At 41.2% G+C, this 21,637-nt stretch overlaps 1 protein-coding gene across 1 annotated transcript in view; it reads right to left on the reverse strand.

Annotated features, from left to right (window-relative positions):
• Positions 1–1,139: 1,139 nt before the first annotated feature.
• Positions 1,140–21,637, reverse strand: part of LOC124143889 (methyltransferase-like protein 27) — a 34,271-nt gene continuing 13,773 nt past the window's right edge. The window contains exons 2-5 of the mRNA XM_048393866.1: positions 3,183–3,311; positions 2,560–2,695; positions 2,090–2,182; positions 1,140–1,490 (exon numbers count right to left, since the gene is read on the reverse strand). Of these exons, the coding sequence (XP_048249823.1) occupies positions 1,306–1,490; positions 2,090–2,182; positions 2,560–2,695; positions 3,183–3,311 (543 nt within the window). The 3' untranslated portion in view covers positions 1,140–1,305. The remainder of the gene's footprint in view (positions 1,491–2,089; positions 2,183–2,559; positions 2,696–3,182; positions 3,312–21,637) is intronic.

Here is a 21,637-nt window from a genome sequence, read left to right on the forward strand (position 1 = left end):
CTAAATTAAATTTCTATAAAAACAAAAAGATAACATCTATATTTCATCATCATATTTAAGGAGGAACCTAAAATGTTTTCGCCACATGACTGGAAATCTGGCTTAGAATACTGAATGGGTCCCCAGTGCTCATGACTTGGGTGATTGTGCTCTTTGTACTCTGCTCATAATGTCAATCGCTGTTTTACCTGACCCAGACTCAATTAATTACAGGCAGCTGTGATATAGTAGTACTTTTCAAAATTAAATTAAATATGAATACACGTTGATGTGTTTTATGTAGTATTTCTAAACCGAAGCAAATGAATGTTAGTCAATGTTAGTATGGTTACAGGCTGTATTTCCTTTGTGATTATTTGTAAGGCGTAGAGACAGAGCACAGCTGATAACAGAAACAACCCAAACGAGTATGTAAGGTACGCTGTGAGTGGTGCTCACTTAGTCTGCCATGTTCACCCTCTTACAGGCAGAAATGTTTGAAACTGGTGTTGAAGTCGATGAAATAGGTATACATACCATAATGTTTGGAATTCGTTATCATAATAATACAGATGGAAATGTTTTTCAGTCACTTTGTAAAATAACTGAATATTTAGGCGTTTAATAAATTTGAAAATGTTACACATTTTGACAGTAAAGAGATATACACACTATAAAAAAAGCAATGCTCAGGTGAAATATTTACTTTGTGTTGCAAGTCAAAATAGTGTAAACGAAAACCGCAAAATTACCAAGCAAGTGACATATCAAAACTTCGTCATCATTACCGATGCTACCCACAAAGATACCTACATTTCCTTATTATCTCGAAAACTGTATTTCATTTTGTTGATCAATGTGACCATACGCCCTTATTACTACCCATAAAAATGACTAATGCGCTTACGAATGGCGCAGCAGAGGTCGCGAACTAGTCTAGATTTCTGCTCTTCATCCGGGTACTCACTGGAAAAAAACAATAAAAAAAGGCAACAAGTCCCGGGGAATTGCTTTAGATCAGTGCCCCTTTAAGCTGACACGCTGTGATATAACTGGAATACTGTTAAAAGCGGCGTTAAAACCCAACTCACTCATATGCCTCGCACCCCACACACGTGAGTCATGACACTAGGACATATAAAGAAGACAATCCTTGTACATGGTGAATGAATTATTGTTTATTAAATCCCCTTGTTTGTGTTTACAATATACTTGATAACATATTGTTTTTATTGAAACTCTACGATTACATTTCTATAAACCCTAGTTCATCTGTAACTGTGTATCTTCCACATTGTGGTGGACGTGAAACGAGTTTTCATGAGATCAAATAATTCTGTAGAGAAATACTACGCCGGGAATGTTTAAAAAATAACTGGAAACAATAACTCTAGACACTTTTTTCCATTTCCCCTCCTTTTCTAGAGAGTCCATGAGTGGCTCCAGGCGATCTTTGTATTCCTCTACGTCTCTCAGGAACACTTCACGCATTACTATGCATATAATTCCGCCTGGAAAACAAAAAGTCATTTGCAATTTACACTTTTCATAGCTGTTTAGAAATCTACGGAAATGCATTAAGGGAATTAGGTAATTAAGGGTATGATACTTCCCTGGTTACTGGAATTTCCCTAACCCCATGAAGTCCTCCAAGATGAAAAATGCCATTCTACTTCACTTGGCATACGTGTTAAACCATAACACGTCCACAAGTAGGTCCATCATACACACTCATGATCATAGGATCTCTGGCAGTTACACTGTTTGCTACTGGAGCCACATAGTGAAACATTGTTAACAGAAAAACCGAGTTTTCACTTTGAATTAAAGAAACCCGAAAAGTCATCACACACCTCAGACTAGGTCTTGTAAGGCAGACCGAGAGTTCGAAACAGTTGATGATACCTTATTACTGGAATACGACGATTGCGACCAAATTATTGAATCTATGATGACCTACTATCTGCACCAATAAATCTAAAATCTCAATCTGACAGAAACACAAGCCAATCTGGATTTATCAATATTCCTAACATGTACGTATGCTAAACATGACCAGACCAAGAATAGTTTAAACAGAGATCAAGCACATCATCTGGTACTTAATTACCTGGTTTAACGATCCGGATCAACTCAGGAATTCCGGAACACGGAATGTGTCCTTCCCCCATCCCCCCGCTGGTGACGGCACAGTCGTATGTATCTGCAATGTTTGAAGGCTGATTATTCAGATCCCATTGAACGTAAACACCAAATAGTAATCATAACCATTGTTTACCAGTGTCTGGTAATGTGAGGTCATGAAGCCTAATCACACTTAAATACAACAATAACACTAGGAGTCAAATAAATACAATCAAAAGCATTCATCTCCAACTCTCCAAGACGTTTTAAAAGTAATAAAATGATAATAATTATGTTTAATTTAATAGAAACACTGCCGATTTCAAAATACCACGTGATGAAGTTCCCAATCTTGAAAGGACACTAAACACAACAGATGGCACAAGGTTGGAAAATCTTCGGTACGAACACAGTCTATCAGATTTTCATTGTCTATTCATATGTTGACTGGTTTACCATTGGGGATAGGCAGTGGGACCTCGCACAGATACTCAGTATAATAGTCCTCGTACAGGCCCTTCTCCTTCGCTCTCAGCAGCATCTTGCTGGAAGGTTCCAGTGCGTCAATGTGAAAAAAACCATGGGTCTTCAGCTGTAACAAAGGCGAGACAGTATGTCCTATTCCACTTCTTTGTCAGCGTGGCCACTAAAACAACCTTCAGAGGCTTATCCTGGAAGACGTTACCATGCTATGAGGGCCAGTGTGTCACTGTACATTCGGACAATACAATATGATTCAAAATAAAAAGTGAAAATGCCAAACGTATTTACGATCACCTTCACTGGGATGACATGTAACATGTTTCATTGACCTTGAGTATATGCTTCTTGATGATGAGTTATTACTAGTATTTAAACGAACTTTTCAGGCGATGACCAAGACAGGACTGATCAATGTCGCCAAACAAAAATTCCTCAGGGCTATAAAAAAATATATTTTATATTTCATCCTTGAAATGGCCCTGAACACGACATGATTTCAAAACCAGTGCGGCGTTGGTCAAATTCTGACAAAACCTTAAATCGTTCCCCATTTACATTGGGCTGCTGAATTATCTACTCAGATACAATGACCTTACTTGTTCAGCTACGAAGCCAGTTCCTGCAGCGATGTCCATAATCTTCTTCTTCTCCCTGTCGCCTTCAAAGTAATCAGCAACTACCTTGCCTGCTATCATAGGGCCGTTGTACCGCCCTGGACAAAGATCCTGAAATACATCTGCTTGATAGAATTCAATGAAAAGGCTCGGTAGCTCAACTGCTTTTACTGGAATGTATCCAACAATAGATTTATTAGAAAAAAACGTAAAAAGAATACACAAATAGGCCAAAGGATGAAACTTTATAGCAGGGTCAAGCAATATTTTCAGTGATCCATTCATATAACTTTCACGGCTTTTTTTGCCTCTTTCCCCAAATGGAATTTGTTTCGGCGGATAATCGAGTCTGACTATAATCTGGCGTTGATGGTTTAAATTTACACTTCCTGCTCCAGGCTGAACATTGTTCAACAGCCTGAGAAATTGCTATGCCCTTTCTGTGAACACAATGTGCCTCCCTGATCTCCTCAAAGTGTTCTTCGTCCCAGTCAAGGGGAATGGTTTTCTCACTCATCGCCAGCTACGTTCCTATGGTGATCCTCGCTCTTCATGCAAAGATGTGAACTACTTGTTTATTGGCCCATCGGTGTAACACAACACGTTCTGTAGGTAGGTAGAAGGTTTATCAAGTACGAAGTGGCTCTGGTTGTCAACTCGGGACCTTCTGGTTGCTGGTCTGCTGCTGTTCTCCCGTTCTCTGCCCTCTCCGATAATCACCTCAAGGGGTAGCAGGAGATCACATTCCTCGTATAATAAGTGAGGTGCTCCAACAGAACAGAACTATGATATATGAGATGAGAACTCTACGTCTTGCGTTATCAAATAGAGGGCTTGCATACAAATAGGGATATTTGTAACTGAAGTTATTTAAACCACACCAAGTGAATGTTATTTTATTATGTTTAAAACATTGCCATCAACCTACATCAACTCACATAAAGCATTGACATTAGACGATTACACCGGGGGACACCAGAAATGGGCTTCACACATTGTTGCCATGTCGGGAATCGAACCCGGGTCTTCGGCGTGACGACCGAACGCTTTAACCACTAGGCTACCCGGCCGCCCCTGGAACTCTCGAAATATTTTGTATGACGGACAAACATTCCCAATACCATTTCATCACGTTTGGAATATATGTAATAAATCCTGTCATTTGCATCAGTTTCAAACCCTATAGAAACGGCTGAGGTAGGGTCTTTTATATTCATTAATTTCACTCATGTATAAAACTGAGCTAATTATATCCATTCATTCCGTTATGCTTAAGGACCATTAGGAATACATGGAAATAAATAATTTAATGAGCATATGTTCCTAACAGCTGGCATATAAAGACATAATTGCACATGCCAATTTCAATTTCATAGGGGATGTCGCCTATGGGCATAGACTCCAAACATGCAACGAGGATTACAATAAGTCTTGCACAACATTATATAACATTGTTTATATGCTTGTATGTGTTTGTTTATCACCATTCAGCATAAGAAACGCCCTGTCCTTTGTCTTATCCACTGTGAGGTCAAAATAAAACATTGTACGAAAAAGGAAACCCGTGTTGAGCCCCACTAATGATTAAAAAGCTACAAAATTTCATGACATCACAAAACTGGCTGAATAATGGCCAAATACAAGTAGGTTTTCCAAATAGCCCTTGTGGATTCCATATAGAAAATCGGATGTGATCTGCTGGAACAAGGGATGTCATGTTGTGGTGACAAGCATGTGAAGTCTCAGCTTCATTGTTCCCGTGGTTGTTCCTGTGATGTCTACAGAGCCTACTTTGTATTGCAAGAGAATAATTTTAATAATGTAAGCGACAATTACCCCTACACAATTGTGACTAATAGCAGAGTCCATTGTACGATCCATTGTATATCATGGGGGCGGTCGGGTAGCCTAGTGGTTAAAGCGTTCGCTCGTCACGCCGAAGACCCGGGTTCGATTCCCGACATGGGTACAATGTGTGAAGCCGATTTCTGGTGTCCCCCGCCGTGATATTGCTGGAATATTGCTAAAAGCGGCGTAAAACCATACTCACTCACTCACTGTATATCATGACCATGTACGTACACTGTTTAACACATGGTGATGACACAAGGTGTGTGGCGCCCGTCACAAACAAATGCAAATACAATGTAAGTGTTCACCTGAAAAACACGAGAACATTTGGTACAAGTCAAAATGGGAAATTGCATGGGGACTTCATTTTGGTCACTGATGCGTCAAATTTAGAAATGTCCTCCACGGATCTTCCTAAAACATAAAAGCTATGGAATATTGCTCGACTCGACATAAAGGGACAGATTTGTGTCACTCTACATGTATATGAAGTATGTTTTATTGGTCCGTTTTAGTTCTAGTCAGGTATGTAAATCCTTGGAATGGAATTGGCCATGTGGCCATTAGTTAACATTATAGCTAAAATGGATAGAATTATCACTAAACCGCCCGCATGTTATCAGAAATGAGCGGGCCACTGTAACTTGATAATGCCCTTATATTGCTTGACGACGGGCCATTATCACGCCCGTTGTTAGGTGACGTCATAGGATAGGATAGGTGACGCCACGTTCAATAGTGACGTCATCTGGTTTGTTCTATGGCTTTTCCATATTTGTGAACGTGTGTCAGTGACATTCGTGTTGATTGCAGTAAATGTTTCAAACCCGATATTCTTGTTTCTTTTTATTTGATAAAAAAATCCATCCATTTTAGCCATAATAACGGTAACGCTATTTTTCAGGGCATTATCATTTGCAGAAGCCCTCGGTCTTTTCAACTGCCCTCCTTCGTCGGACAGTTAATAGAAGACCTCGGGCTTCTGCAAATGATAATGCCCTGAAAAAATAGCGTTACCCTTATAATATCAGATCATATACCTAACCTTCTTGGCCAACACACACCTCGGGACCCACGGAGCTCGAGACCCATGGGATTCGGGACCGACGGGACGCGGGACTCACGGGAATCGGGACCCGAGGGACTCAGGACCCACGGGATTCGGGACCCACGGAACTCGGGACCCATGGGACGTGAGACCAACGGGACTCGGGAGCGACGGGACTCAGGACCCACGGGACGCGGGACTCACGGGAATCGGGACCCGAGGGACTCAGGACCCACGGAACTCGGGACCCATGGGACGTGAGACCAACGGGACTCGGGAGCGACGGGACTCAGGACCCACGGGACTTGGGACTCACGGGAATCGGGACCCACGGGGCTCAGGACCCACGGGACTCGGGACCCATGGGACGTGAGACCAACGGGACTCGGGAGCGACGGGACTCAGGACCCACGGGACTTGGGACTCACGGGAATCGGGACCCACGGGACTCAGGACCCACGGAACTCGGGACCCATGGGACGTGAGACCAACGGGACTCGGGAACGACGGGACTCAGGACCCACGGGACTTGGGACTCACGAGATTCGGGACCAACGGGACCTGGGACTCCCTGGGATTCGGGACCCAGGGGATTCGGGACCCACGGGACTTGAGACCCACGGGACTCGGGACTCCCCGGGCACACTCTTGGTCGACGCCTACCACTTTCCGTGTAATTTAGACACGAGGTACAGAAAGACTTAATACTTATGTCTTATACGCGATCTTCAATCAGTTAGGAGGTGATTGTTACTTTCAATTAAGCGTCAATTAGGTGGTGACAATGACACACAACGAAGTCACAATCACCTTTAACAGTATTTATTATTCATGTAGAACTTGTTCCCGTCAAGATATTGTCGAAATATATGAATAAATGACGTTAACGTTTAACTCACTCACTCAGTGGAAACTCTCTCCTTCATAATGTCACTATTCTATAAAGGTGATCCAAACTATCCTCACATTATAAACCGATATCAAACTCAAAAAAATGTTTTTAGATAATGAGTGAGTGAGTGAGTGAGTGAGTGAGTTGGGTTTAACGCCGCTTTTAACAGTATTTACAGTTATATCACGGCGTGTCAGCTTAATGTGGGAGGAAAGCCCGAAGTGATGCAGGTCTCAGACGTCTACCACTTCGGTGAAACCCACGAGCACGGGTATGGTGCTGACAAACCTAGAAACATAATCGTGGCGAACCGGGATTCGAACCCACACTCATAGGTTTCTGGCGTGCCCAAGGGACGCAACTCTGCATAGACGACTGGGCCACCCGTGCCCCCTTTTAGATAATGACAACATTGTTTGACATTATGGTGTGAGAGAGGATAACATTCTATTTGACATATGTGAAGATCAAAGTGAGGTGAAATGGAATTAATGTCGTGTTCAAGATTATTACACTTATATAGCGACCTGCAGGAACGCGCGCGCGTGTGTGTGTGTGTGTGTGTGTGTGTGTGTGTGTGTGTTTGTGTGTGTCTGTTGATGCTTGTACTAGTTCGATCTCATAATAATACCCCACTCAGACACAGTATACTGACTCCGAGTCTTGTTTTAGCCCCTTAATGTCGAGCCCCAGACAGGGTAACAACAAGTACCATCTTTTTAACGTCTTTGGCATGACGCGGCTGGAGATAGACTTTTTGCTCTCCGGTCCGACGCTCTAACACTGGCCACGGAAGCGACCATATGAAGGTCAAACGCCATATGAGGGTAACTTAATACGCAATACCACATACTTACTGCGTATTAAATGTAACGAGTGGATCAATATTGTCACAACTTACATTTAAATATGTCTGCCTTTACGGCAATGTTTAAAATTGGTTCAAACTTCTATGGACATATCTCACACCATAGATCACCCTTGGGAAGTTGGGCTATATATTCCTTGTGGTTTTAGAGGAGATGTGAGATATGTAAGCATTTATAATTATTTAATAATAAATACAGTAAACTACGGTTATAACGAACTCAAAGGGACTACTACTTTTAGTTCGTTATAACCGTAGTTCGTTATAAGTACATATACAGTATGACTACAGCAAGTAGTCGGGACTAAAAAGTAAGTTCGTTATATCCGTCAGTTCGTTATAAGCGTGTTCGTTATAACCGTAGTTTTACTGTATACAATTATGAGTTATCTGGTACATAAATGTAACACATGTGTTCATACTTAATTACATAGCTTCATTCCGATTCCAGTATTCATTAATCTTTTGTAGCCAGTTAATCCTGGAGGCAATTCAATTGTTAGCACAAATACACTCAAAATGGAAATTTATCCTTTTAATTATAAAAACCCAGATGTCTATAGTGTTGTTGAATTTGGTTACATTTATATTGCTAAATATAGTCATAAAATAATGTAGATGAATAGTTAGTCGAGTGTCACTTGCTGTGAAACCTCCAGCCTTCAAGTAAGGAAGGAGCAAGATACTGATGCTTCGACATTTACCATAAAGGATATTATTTTCAATTTTGAAAGAAAACTATAATAAAATTATTCCCAGTTTGAACAACTCAAAAAGATATTAATGTCCAACACATCTTCAGCCATGTTCTGGGTCTTCTGGTTTCTAAAAAAGAGCTTTTGTATCAAGCTGTGGTTCCTATGGCCCAGATTCGAATATTTACGAACCGGGGTGGTTCAGCTATAATATAATATTGCTGACTGTGGCCTAAAACAATAAAACAAATAAAACTGGGTAATTTGCCGAGCGTCAAGAGGACGTATGATATAAATAATTCCACCTTTTCCATGATGACCCCGCTTCCAACTTGAACGTCATCACTATGTACAGTACTGGTAGATGGACGCGAGGGAATGTTATCAAACGCCGTAGTAATGATACTATGAGAACTTTCTTCGAAAGTACCTGCGCTTAATGCAACTTGACTATTTGATCATACCTGATCAAACAGGGAGTAATTATACTACATGGTGTAGTGGTATTGCCTTTGCATGTGTTTGCGATGCGTGCTGCCTTTGGTACAGGATACGCTTGCCTTTTCGCGAACAGCTTGTATCATCACTGTCTCATGTAATTTATAGATATGTGCATATGAAATAGTCGGAATCGTAGGTTCGACTTCGCTTTTAGCAGAGATTTCTTATGAATATGGAAAAAGTGGTGTCGCTTTTATTTATTTGCAAGGTTCGATAGTCAATCGGCGTCTATCAGCTGAAAACAATTTCACGTCCCTACCTTCTCATATTTCGTACTCCAGGCTGAATAATATTCAATAGCCTGAGCTGTTGTTATGCCCTTTCTGTAGACACATTGCACCTCCCCCTCCGCCTCGCAGTCTTCTTCGTCCCACATCTGGGTGTTATCAAAGGGAATGCTTTTCTCACACATGTCAGATACTTGACTAGGTCCCTCTTTGTCAATACCATCCAATACTCCTCAGCCTTTATGGAAAGTGCCAAAGGACATAACCATGCGCAATAAATGTAAGACCATTATATCAAATGATGCTTCTGATCAAGTTACATGATTAATATGCAAGTATGTGTTAGTGCGTTGGGGAAATGGCTGTAAGGTTTATTACTCTTGATGATGATCATTTGGACAAACTGAACTTTGGATGTTTCATTCAGGAAGAGATTTTTAAAATATTAATTTAGACAAGTTTTTTTTATTAAATAGCAGGTTTTTTTCTAGATGTCTATTTCAGATGACAACTTCAGGTAATGTGAAAAAACCCACGAAGACTGGCTTGAAGATCCCGTTAGAATTCAGCAACCCATGCTTGTAGTCGATCCACTGTAGTCTACGGGCAACAGTGGTGATGACCAGGGACCCTCAAAGCAATTTTAGCGCTAAAGTGATCGTAAGTCCCATACTTTAACATAGGCTTACGATCATTGTAGCGCTAAGATCGATTTGAGGAACGAGGCCCAGGTGCACCAGATGTATACATACATGCAAAGCAGAGATTGCTACTGATGTTATCTTTACTATTAGTCCCATGCATTGATGGCATATTTTATTCTATACAATCTTTAATCTTTCAATCTATGTAATTTGTTCTCGTCGCAATCTGGCTGAACTGCTGCAGATATGACGTTAACGTTGTCGTTTGACTTTATACTTTAAACATGTCATATGCTACTCAAGTAGGTTGGGGATTACCCTTCTCTAGCACATTACTATAATTCATCAGTCATGCCTTGACCCTGGTGACCCTTAACTCGTTTGAGTAGTGTAGATATCTTTACTAACCTGTCAGTGTTTATTAACTAGAATATGAGGACAACGTCAAACCTGATACCACATTGATTACGATGGTCTTATCGTACGTTTACATTTACGTCTAGGACTATGTTTTACTTCTCCCTCTATTGTCACTGTTACATCATAGACATTATGACGTAACAAATGCTACTGTTGTGCGTCGCCTAGGACTACAATGTAAGTTAAAGTTTCAGTATACCTGAAGAGCATTTGAACAGCGAAAGATCTTGTGTGGATTAAGGAGCTTTGGCAAGCACGAATATCTGGACTCTGGATCTGGACAACACGATGCTGGCGTGGTTGGGCATTGTAAACTATGCATACTGACATATATGTACAGCCGATTCCGATATAGTAACAAATGTCTGCACATAATTTACCATTGAAAATAACATAAAAACACAGCTCATGGTTTGGCGCAAATAAAAAACTCAGCCTCCATCTGCTTGGAAAAGTAAACTCATCCTCAAAAACATTCTTCATCGCAAAATGGCCAATACAGAGTATCTCGTGAACAAAGCCATAATCTTTCACATCGAAATCATTTCAGATCTTCCATTTCAAGATGCCACATGAAGCAAGTGAATGTGAATGTGTCGTATCCTTGCACAAGGTTATTGACTCCACTTGTCCAGCCGTGATATGACCCATGCCCGTTGAGCATCCTTTACCGTTACTTGGAAAAAATAGACTTGTATTGTCAACATAATTGAATTATATATCAACTTTAAACAAGTTATGCCATGAATGAGAACACAAAGAAGATTTTGTGTCCACAGTTTTGGAGGATGGGGTAATCAACCAATCATCACGACTGAAATCATGAGACTCCCTTCAATCCATCAGAATGTCACGATTGTCAGTCACTAGCATGTATGCCGGACCACGGGAATCAATGTACGGCCCAACTCCGTGATGAGAAGATGTGATACCTCTTATCACAAAAAATGGGATTCAACACCATTCTCAGAGGCTCTGTGCAAACTGATCCCTGCTCTGATTTGACGGTCAATGTGATCCCATGAGAGTTCTATACGTGAGAAGTCTGGTGATTGTGCTGGTCAAGGCAAGATGTTGTGTGGGGCCTTGTGTTGTCTTGTTGAAACATGGTCCGTCCTGTTCTGTAGCAAGGGCTGTCCAACACGGAAAAGAGAGTGGTCAATGTTCTGCTGTCCAGTGATGTTTCCTTCCCAAATCACCAGATCTGACTTGACTCGGCTACAGAAGCTGAATTGCAGGCTAGTTGTATGAATAGAAGGGACGCTCGATGTAACCTGGTGGCTGGCTGTATGAATAGAAGGGACACTCAATGTAACCTAGTGGCTGGCTGTATGAATAGAAGAGATGCTCGATTTGACCTAGTGGCTGGCTGTATGAATAGAAGGGACACTCAATGTAACCTATTGGCAGGTTGTATGAATAGAAGAGATGCTCGATTTGACCTAGTGGCTGGCTGTATGAATAGAAGGGACACTCAATGTAACCTATTGGCAGGTTGTATGAATAGAAGAGATGCTCGATTTGACCTAGTGGCTGGCTGTATGAATAGAAGAGATGCTCAATTTGACCTAGTGGCTGGCTGTATGAATAGAAGGGACACTCAATGTAACCTAGTGGCTGGCTGTATGAATAGAAGGGACACTCAATGTAACCTAGTGGCTGGCTGTATGAATAGAAGGGACACTCAATGTAACCTAGTGGCTGGCTGTATGAATAGAAGAGACGCTCGATTTGACCTAGTGGCTGGCTGTATGAATAGAAGGGACACTCAATGTAACCTAGTGGCTGGCTGTATGAATAGAAGGGACACTCAATGTAACCTAGTGGCTGGCTGTATGAATAGAAGGGACACTCAATGTAACCTAGTGGCTGGCTGTATGAATAGAAGGGACACTCAATGTAACCTAGTGGCTGGCTGTATGAATAGAAGGGACACTCAATGTAACCTAGTGGCTGGCTGTATGAATAGAAGGGACACTCAATGTAACCTAGTGGCTGGCTGTATGAATAGAAGAGACGCTCGATTTGACCTAGTGGCTGGCTGTATGAATAGAAGGGACACTCAATGTAACCTAGTGGCTGGCTGTATGAATAGAAGGGACACTCAATGTAACCTAGTGGCTGGCTGTATGAATAGAAGGGACATTCACTGTAACCTAGTGGCAGGTTGTATGGATAGAAGGGACACTCAATGTAACCTAGTGGCAGGTTGTATGTATAGAAGGGACACTCAATGTAACCTAGTGGCAGGCTGTATGAATAGAAGGGACACTCAATGTAACCTAGTGGCTGGCTGTATGAATAGAAGGGACACTCAATGTAACCTAGTGGCTGGCTGTATGAATAGAAGGGACACTCAATGTAACCTAGTGGCAGGTTGTATGAATAGAAGGGACACTCAATGTAACCTAGTGGCAGGCTGTATGAATAGAAGGGACACTCAATGTAACCTAGTGGCTGGCTGTATGAATAGAAGGGACACTCAATGTAACCTAGTGGCTGGCTGTATGAATAGAAGGGACACTCAATGTAACCTAGTGGCTGGCTGTATGAATAGAAGGGACTCCCGATGTAACCTAGTGGCAGGCTGTATGAATAGAAGGGACTCCCGATGTAACCTAGTGGCAGGCTGTATGAATAGAAGGGACACTCAATGTAACCTAGTGGCTGGCTGTATGAATAGAAGGGACACTCAATGTAACCTAGTGGCTGGCTGTATGAATAGAAGGGACTCCCGATGTAACCTAGTGGCAGGTTGTATGGATAGAAGGGACACTCAATGTAACCCAGTGGCTGGCTGTATGAATAGAAGGGAAACTCAATGTAACCTTGTGGCAGGTTGTATGAATAGAAGGGACACTCAATGTAACATAGTGGCTGGCTGTATGAATAGAAGGGACACCCAATGTAACCTACTGGCTGGCTGTATGAATAGAAGGGACACTCAATGTAACCTACTGGCTGGCTGTATGAATAGAAGGGACACTCAATGTAACCTTGTGGCTGGCTGTATGGATAGAAGGGACACTCAATGTAACCTTGTGGCAGGTTGTATGAATAGAAGGGACACTCAATGTAACCTAGTGGCTTGCTGTATGAATAGAAGGGACACCCAATGTAACCTACTGGCTGGCTGTATGAATAGAAGGGACACTCAATGTAACCTAGTGGCTGGCTGTATGAATAGAAGGGACACTCAATGTAACCTAGTGGCAGGTTGTATGAATAGAAGGGACATTCAATGTAACCTTGTGGCAGGCTGTATGAATAGAAGGGACACTCAATGTAACCTTGTGGCTGGCTGTATGAATAGAAGGGACACTCAATGTAACATAGTGGCAGGTTGTATGAATAGAAGGGACATTCAATGTAACCTTGTGGCTGGCTGTATGAATAGAAGGGACACTCAATGTAACCTTGTGGCTGGCTGTATGAATAGAAGGGACATTCAATGTAACCTTGTGGCAGGCTGTATGAATAGAAGGGACACTCAATGTAACCTAGTGGCTGGCTGTATGAATAGAACGGACACTCAATGTAACCTAGTGGCTGGCTGTATGAATAGAAGGGACACTCAATGTAACCTAGTGGCAGGTTGTATGGATAGAAGGGACACTCAATGTAACCTAGTGGCAGGTTGTATGGATAGAAGGGACACTCAATGTAACCTAGTGGCTGGCTGTATGAATAGAAGGGACACTCAATGTAACCTAGTGGCAGGTTGTATGGATAGAAGGGACACTCAATGTAACCTAGTGGCTTGCTGTATGAATAGAAGGGACACTCAATGTAACCTTGTGGCTGGCTGTATGAATAGAAGGGACACTCAATGTAACCTAGTGGCTGGCTGTATGAATAGAAGGGACACTCAATGTAACCTAGTGGCTGGCTGTATGAATAGAAGGGACACTCAATGTAACCTAGTGGCAGGTTGTATGGATAGAAGGGACACTCAATGTAACCTAGTGGCAGGTTGTATGGATAGAAGGGACACTCAATGTAACCTTGTGGCTGGCTGTATGAATAGAAGGGACATTCAATGTAACCTAGTGGCAGGTTGTATGGATAGAAGGGACACTCAATGTAACCTAGAGGCTGGCTGAGCAAATAGACTTGACCTAAAGGGAACAAAACCTCAATATCACCCGTTACTAATCTATTTTTAAATTTTACGAAATCCTTCTCCTTTCTCTGGGAATATCAGTTCTTTTTTCCTTAAGATCAGAATTTAGAAACTTTGGCACCCAACGAGCAGACATCTTATTCATCTGTAAATGTTCATGGATAATAGTTTCAGTGGATCGATAGCTTAGATCAGTGTCTTCCTCAAGTTCAGCAATGGTAATACGTCTATCTGACAGTATCCTTGATTGAATCTTCATCTAGGGTCGTCATCAAATTCTTGTTCTCGAAGCCTCAAACATAGCTGCCCAACATTTAACAATGGAATAGCTAGGCCACTTATCCCCATACACTTGTGACATGCTTTCATGAATTTCCAGGGGAGTAGTTTTCTCTAAAGTCAAAAACTTAAAGACTGCTCGGTACTGGTACGTTTCCATTTCTGTGTCCATTTGGACCCCTTTCAACTGGCTATCACTAATATACAAACTGTCTCCATAGACCAACTACACTTGCAATGAACTACTCAAACAATGTACTACATTGTTCACTTTGTTGTGACCCATAGTTGAAAGTTAGTCAGGCTTGGAACCTTTTGGCCAGCCCTCGTAAAGAAGCAGTGCATCACTCTTATGGAAATCTAACTGTAGACATGAGACCTCACAGTAGTGAAAAGGAAGGTCTATTTCAACAAGACTGTATGAGAAGAGGGATGATGTCCACTTTCCAATTGTCAACTTTCCCTTCAAGTCGAGCAATATTCCTGCAATTTCAGCCCTTGGTGTCTGCATTTCACAACTTTTGAGGTACAATCGGGGTACATGCCCTTTCTCCCAGGATGTCAAAGAGCGTCATACGACTCTTGCTCAGGAACTGTTTGATCAAGGTAATAACAATGCCTCATGTAAAGCTTTCAAAAATGTTTATGGTAAACATGTGGAGGACATTTCCAAACGCATCAGTGACAAGAATGATGCAATTCCCTATTTAGACGTGTACCACATGTTTCTGTGTTTTTCAGGTGTACAAGTGACTTGCCTTTGCATGTGTTTGTGACGGGTGCCATCGTGGGGCAGGATACGCTTACCTTTTCGCGAAAACCTGGTAGTATCACTATTTGATACGATGAATACAGAAGTTTCAGTTGAATCCACGTCTCAATCACGTGATCATCATTAACTCCTGACAATGTTAAAGTATTGATTGACTTTGTCTTGTTCAGACAGGTCATGACAAATGTGAACATGCACTGCTTCATCAAACATACAACCAAAGCAGAACTCATTCGACATCCAAACTCATCCAACTGTAACACGTCAGCAAGGATTCAATATACTGAATCACATGGACACAGTACAGTTCATCCACTGAAACCTTCACTGTCAGCTTTCTTCACCATCAGCTGTTCGGTTGCTTTGACCTTGTCTTTAAATCTAATCTTAGCTTCTTGAACCACCGAGACGACTGGACAACGACTGTTACCTTGAGTTGATCAGCCGCTTGCAACTATGTTTTCCATGTGTAGAACTGTTTCATCTGTCACCGTTTTTGAATAGAACAGAAGTGTTCAACCATGGCTCTGGTCGTTCATATTTTCACATTTAAAATCTCCCCTCCTCATTTTGTTTGAAATACAATATTTGGTAAGGACTAGCCTCTACGAGAATGTTAGGATAGGAATAGTGTCTTTAAGCCACCAGAGTTGCGATATTTGGCAAGGGGTACGTTTCGTGCCACGTCACAGCATACACTGTTGCACTTCCTTGCTTAAACCGTCTAACATGTTTACCTAGTCGTGTCTGCTCTGCGGGTGATGAACATAGAGGTTATCACGCGAGTGTGTTTGGGGATGGTAAATATCCTGCATTAGGAATAAACAATGTATTTAGCGAGCCTTGGTGTTTATTCCTAATACAGGATATTTACCATCCCCAAACACACAAGCGTGATAACCTCTTTATAATAAAATGTCATTCTTTAATTCTGTGCTTCAAAATCGCTTTCCCTCTCTCACAAACATTACCGAAACATTGCGACTTTTCCAGGAATGCGCGCATTAATATTTATTACGTCACAGGGTAAGTGATGTGTCAGTCGGACAGTGACAGTAGCCAATATAGTAGCCAACTGAAATATGTTTCTTATACAGTGGCGAAGCAACATATACACAAAACAACAATTGTTTTTATTTGCCTTTCGCGGCAATCCATCAGTCTGTCCGCTAGAGTAACTGCCCTTTGTCAAAGAGAAGCCACTCTGACGTCACGGCCACGGTCAGACGTTGTTAACAGTCGTCATAACGTTAAGAAATGTAGTCAGATGTACACACAGCGACAAAACGAAACAAGGTAACAAATCAAACATATTTCGGCCAAATCCAACTATTTTAATTTGTGGAGAAGGTTTTAAGCCGCAGAGGTCTACAAGCACAGATATGGCTACTGATCCCGCTTGGCTAGGGCTCGTGCCCTCGCAAAATTGTTTCGAAATTTATATCTCCAAAGTTGCCCAAACTATAAAATGCCTTAGCTACGTCACAGTTAGACACTGATTTTCAGTATATAAGACTTTTCTTTTGATAATAATAGCAATTATCTCTGTAGTTTGTCCAGATTCCCAATGGTTAATTCTGACTCCATCGCAGAATGACGAGGGCGACGCCCACTCTCCTACCCAGAGTTCCATGCAGCCGGCAGCCAGCTAGCATAGTACTGAGTCACCACTGCGACGGAGTGTGGGCGACGCCATGTTTGTTTATAAACAGTGAAAGTAGTCCCTACTTGACCTTTGATATTTGCATCTCCATCCGCATATGACCCCAACGGATATCGTTTTTATCCGTTGGCTTTATCCTGCCGAGAAACCTACCCATTATATGATAAATATTAAGATCTGCTCGACTGTGTCCCAATCTCTAAATGTCACCGCTTTGCTATAGATCTACTTGTAGTATTGTTCTGCACAGGTAAATAAATGCCTTGTCATCGATATGAAGGACGTTAGCGAGATGTAGAACATTTGAATATAACAGTACGAAGTATACATGTATGAAATATAAAATGTCAACGCCAGAGAATAACCACTCTCGGTTATCCACCGAAACAGATTCCACCGAGCAATGAAATAGCGGTAAAAATGTTTCTCCGAAAATCAGTGATGACAGAGTGTCTGCCCGGAGAACGGAAGGTTTGTATTGCAAAAGACGGTAAAAGATGCTATTGTTGTTACACTGTTTAAACCGCTCGGCATTAAGAGTATACGAGGAGTCATTGAACATCATGGGTATGATTGAGAAAACTGCGACGTGGTACGTCAGTTGGCTATATTAGTACAATATTCTTGACGTCAAATGTTGACCTCTTCTTATGGCTGAGGAAAGGGACTTATATTTAAATTACTTTTAGGAACAAAATATTTTCATGTAACTACTCCATCTAAAAAGTTTATACCTGGAACTATATTAAAACTGACTTTACAGTCCATGTGAACTCACTCAAGTCTTGTATACGGGCCTGCAACCTAAAGATGTATGACCCGAAAGTATTGCTGTAGGTGGCAAAGGGTTTCGCCAGCTGAAACTATATCACATGCGTTCTCACCTTCTCGTACTTCAGACTATCATCCACCCAGTTGGAATAAAACTCAGTAGCTTCAGATGGTGTTATTCCCTTTCTGAAGGAATTATCTACTTCTCTGTTTGCCTCCACATCATCTTCATCCCAGACATGGGGACCATCAGTGTGGATGAGGGTTTCACACATCGCATCAGATGCCAGACGCAGGTGCTCTCTCTCCATTTCAACTGCTGACATTCACTTGTTGGATTTTATAGGGAGATGAGAACGGTTGACTGCATTGACTGCAAAATTCAATATAATTAACAACGTTAACCCCATTTGTCTAATCACGTGACAAGGTGTGTTTCCGTGCACCAGTGACAATGACGTTTGATATGATCACTTATGTGCATCTCATATCAGTAGTTGAAAATATAGGGGATTGAGTTTTGCCTTGCGCCTTGCGGTCACTGAAGCGGAAACAATTGAAATCACTGAACCAGAAACAATAGAAATCCGTGTAGGAGTTCGAGAATCACTGAAGCGGTAACAGAAGCAATGTACTGGCTCATAGTTTTCACAACATACCTTGACATTCCTTTCGTTTCCATATAACTTAAAGGTGAAATAGAAACTAGGTTGTTGGAAATTCCCAAATGTGAGCTTAAAAAGGTTGGAATTTGTATTACAACACAGTTAGTCTCTGACATGCAGTGAGAATGGAAGGAGATCTCTGTACAGATTCAGTACCTTGTAAGTCTATTGTGGTGTCCACAGACTGGACCCTGTTTGAAAGAAGACTATCTTCGTTTAAAGACTGGCCAAAGCAAATGAGTCAATCTCCAGTTGATTTGGCCCATGCTGGATTTATCTACTTGAACCGTGGCGACGTCTGCCGTTGCTTTAAATGCAACATACGTCTTAAAGGATGGGAAGACAATGACAACGTTTGGATTGAGCACGAGAAGTGGTCACCAGACTGTGCCTATATCAAAATGGTTGGTGTCATGAATAAAAAGAAGACCACACCTTGTGAAGCAATGAAGTGGAAACTGTGTTAGAAGATAAATATTCAACCAATGACAATACATTATGTTTTCATAAGAATGTCCTATGTTCAAAGTCATCCAATCAGCTTTCTAGAAGTTGTGTTGACAAAGAGACAACAGCACATCAACATGTTCATCCAATAGATTAAAAAATAAATCTTAGTTATTGGCATGACATATCATACATTAATGTGATACGTCAGTCATTTTCATTGCTGTACTCGTTTTGGAAGGTTGTGTGTGACTTGCACGGTCATGTCTATGCTGATAACCAACAAGTATGTATTTTTCTATACTAAAAGATCGCCTTTCAGTCAACATTATCCAACGCTTATTACACTTGATGGCAAGACATTCAATTGTGTTGAACAATATTACATGTATAGCAAAGCTTGTGCATTCAAAAGATTTTAGAATGTCCATCCCCTACTGAGCAAAAAAAAAAAAAAAAAAAACCAAAACAATTTGGATCATGACAGAGTATATTTCTTCTTCTTCTTTGACAGACATCAAACCATGTTCTACACATGGAAGTATGTGATGCGTGAACCAGATCGATTAGACGAATCCATCATCATTCAGTCGTCTCAGTGGTTTCAGGACCGCGAGCAATGTGTTCAAGATGCCAAACATAACTTTCAAGATGACACTAAAACAAGTAAACGCGTGATTATCAAGAAACTGTGGCCAACAAAGCTTCAAGTGGATGAAGTTGATGCAGTGCACACTATCCAACATATCGAGTCTTTATTAACTTTATGCTATACATTTGAGTTAAGTAAGATCATCAGACGACTCTCTACAGAATTTTGCTTTGGCTGCATGTTTGAACAGGAAGGAGAACCTGTTCATACTTGTCGTGACCTGTCTGAAGAGAACAAAGTTCAACACTATTTTAATATGGCCTTGTTGGAAGTCAGTGATGATCACGTGATTGGAAACTGGATAAACCTGATTCGAGATGACCCTGACTTACAGTCCGTGTCTCCCCTTACCTTGTGTCAATATCAATGTAAAGATTACAGAGATGTCTATTTTAAGACACCCCTATGGGTCTCAGAGTTAAGAAAACGTCTTGTAAAAATGTTGCAACTAGAAAGAGTTTTCCAATAAACATAATGTAGAATCATATGATCTTTTGTTGTCTCACATATATGAAAGGTATAGAACATGTCTCATGTCATTTGTTTCATGACTATGGATTCGCACACATTACCAACTGATAACCAAAGCAAAGAACTGGAGCAGTATTATTTTACTCCCAAGGAAAGTGGTGCCTATTATGGGTTGAATAAATTTCAATCAAGTTTAAAACAGCGAGGTAAAAAGTATAGTCGCAGGAAAGTGAAAGCCTTTCTGGAAGGACAGGATGCATACACCCTTTATAAACCCGTGAAAAGGCACTTTCCAAGACTGAAAGTACGTGTCAACAGCTTGGATGAGCTTTGGGACATAGATCTCGCCCAGGTGACACAGAATAATGTCAGTGTCAATGACAATGTGAGGTATTTGCTGATAGCCATAGATATTTTGTCACGATATCTGTGGGTGGTACCTCTCCAAAATAAGAAACCTGAATCGGTGTTAGAAGGGTTCAATGTCATTTTGAAAGAGGGACGAATTCCCAAAAAGATCAGAGTAGACAAAGGTAAAGAATTTGAAGGTGTTTTCAAAGATTACGTCACAAAGCAAGGCATTAAGCTGATCGTGACACAAAATGAAGACATCAAAGCTAATTATGCAGAAAGGGTGATTCGAACCTTGAGATCTCTCATGACCAGGTACATGACACACAACAACACCAACAAATACATTGATGTGTTACCCGACTTAGTGTACAATTATAATCACACGGTACACCGAAGTCTTGGACAATGGACACCAGCTGATGTGACAAAAGCCAATGAAGTGCAAGTGTGGTCTCATTTGTACATGAAACCTCTCCAGACACAGTTGCAAAGCAAACAGAAATTTAAGAAATTTCAATTTAAAGTCGATGACCTGGTGAGAATCAGTTATTTGAAGAAACCTTTCAGCAGACAACACAATTTACAATACACTGAGGAGTTATTTAAAATAGTCGCTCGCCAGCGACGCCAGGGGATACCACTGTACACACTTAAAGACTTTCATGACGAAGTGTTAAAGGGGCGCTTTTACGAACAGGAGCTCCAGAAAGTCAACAAAGACATAGATGGTATTTGGAACATTGAAAAAGTGATCAGTAAAAAGCAAGAGAAAGGTAAAGTGTATTACCTGGTGAGGTGGGCTGGATGGCCTTCCAGTTTTGACTCATGGGTAGAGAAGAGTCAGGTACAGAATAAACAGTAAAAAAAACACCAAAAAACAACAACAAACAAACAAACAAAAAGAAAAAGAAAACACACACAAAAAAAACACACAAAAAACCCCACAAAACATGGATAAATATATTGTGTTTAACAGCTCAGATTCTAAAAAACATTACTTTTCCAGTAACACACCCTATAGTTTTCGTGTCAAGCTATCCCAACGTCTGCACTTGGATGGGACGTGGTTGGTGGCTTTAGCCGAACTTCGATTT

The sequence above is a fragment of the Haliotis rufescens genome, unplaced genomic scaffold (assembly GCF_023055435.1).
Source record: "Haliotis rufescens isolate VD_foot unplaced genomic scaffold, xgHalRufe1.0.p SCAF_12, whole genome shotgun sequence".
NCBI lineage: Eukaryota > Metazoa > Mollusca > Gastropoda > Lepetellida > Haliotidae > Haliotis > Haliotis rufescens.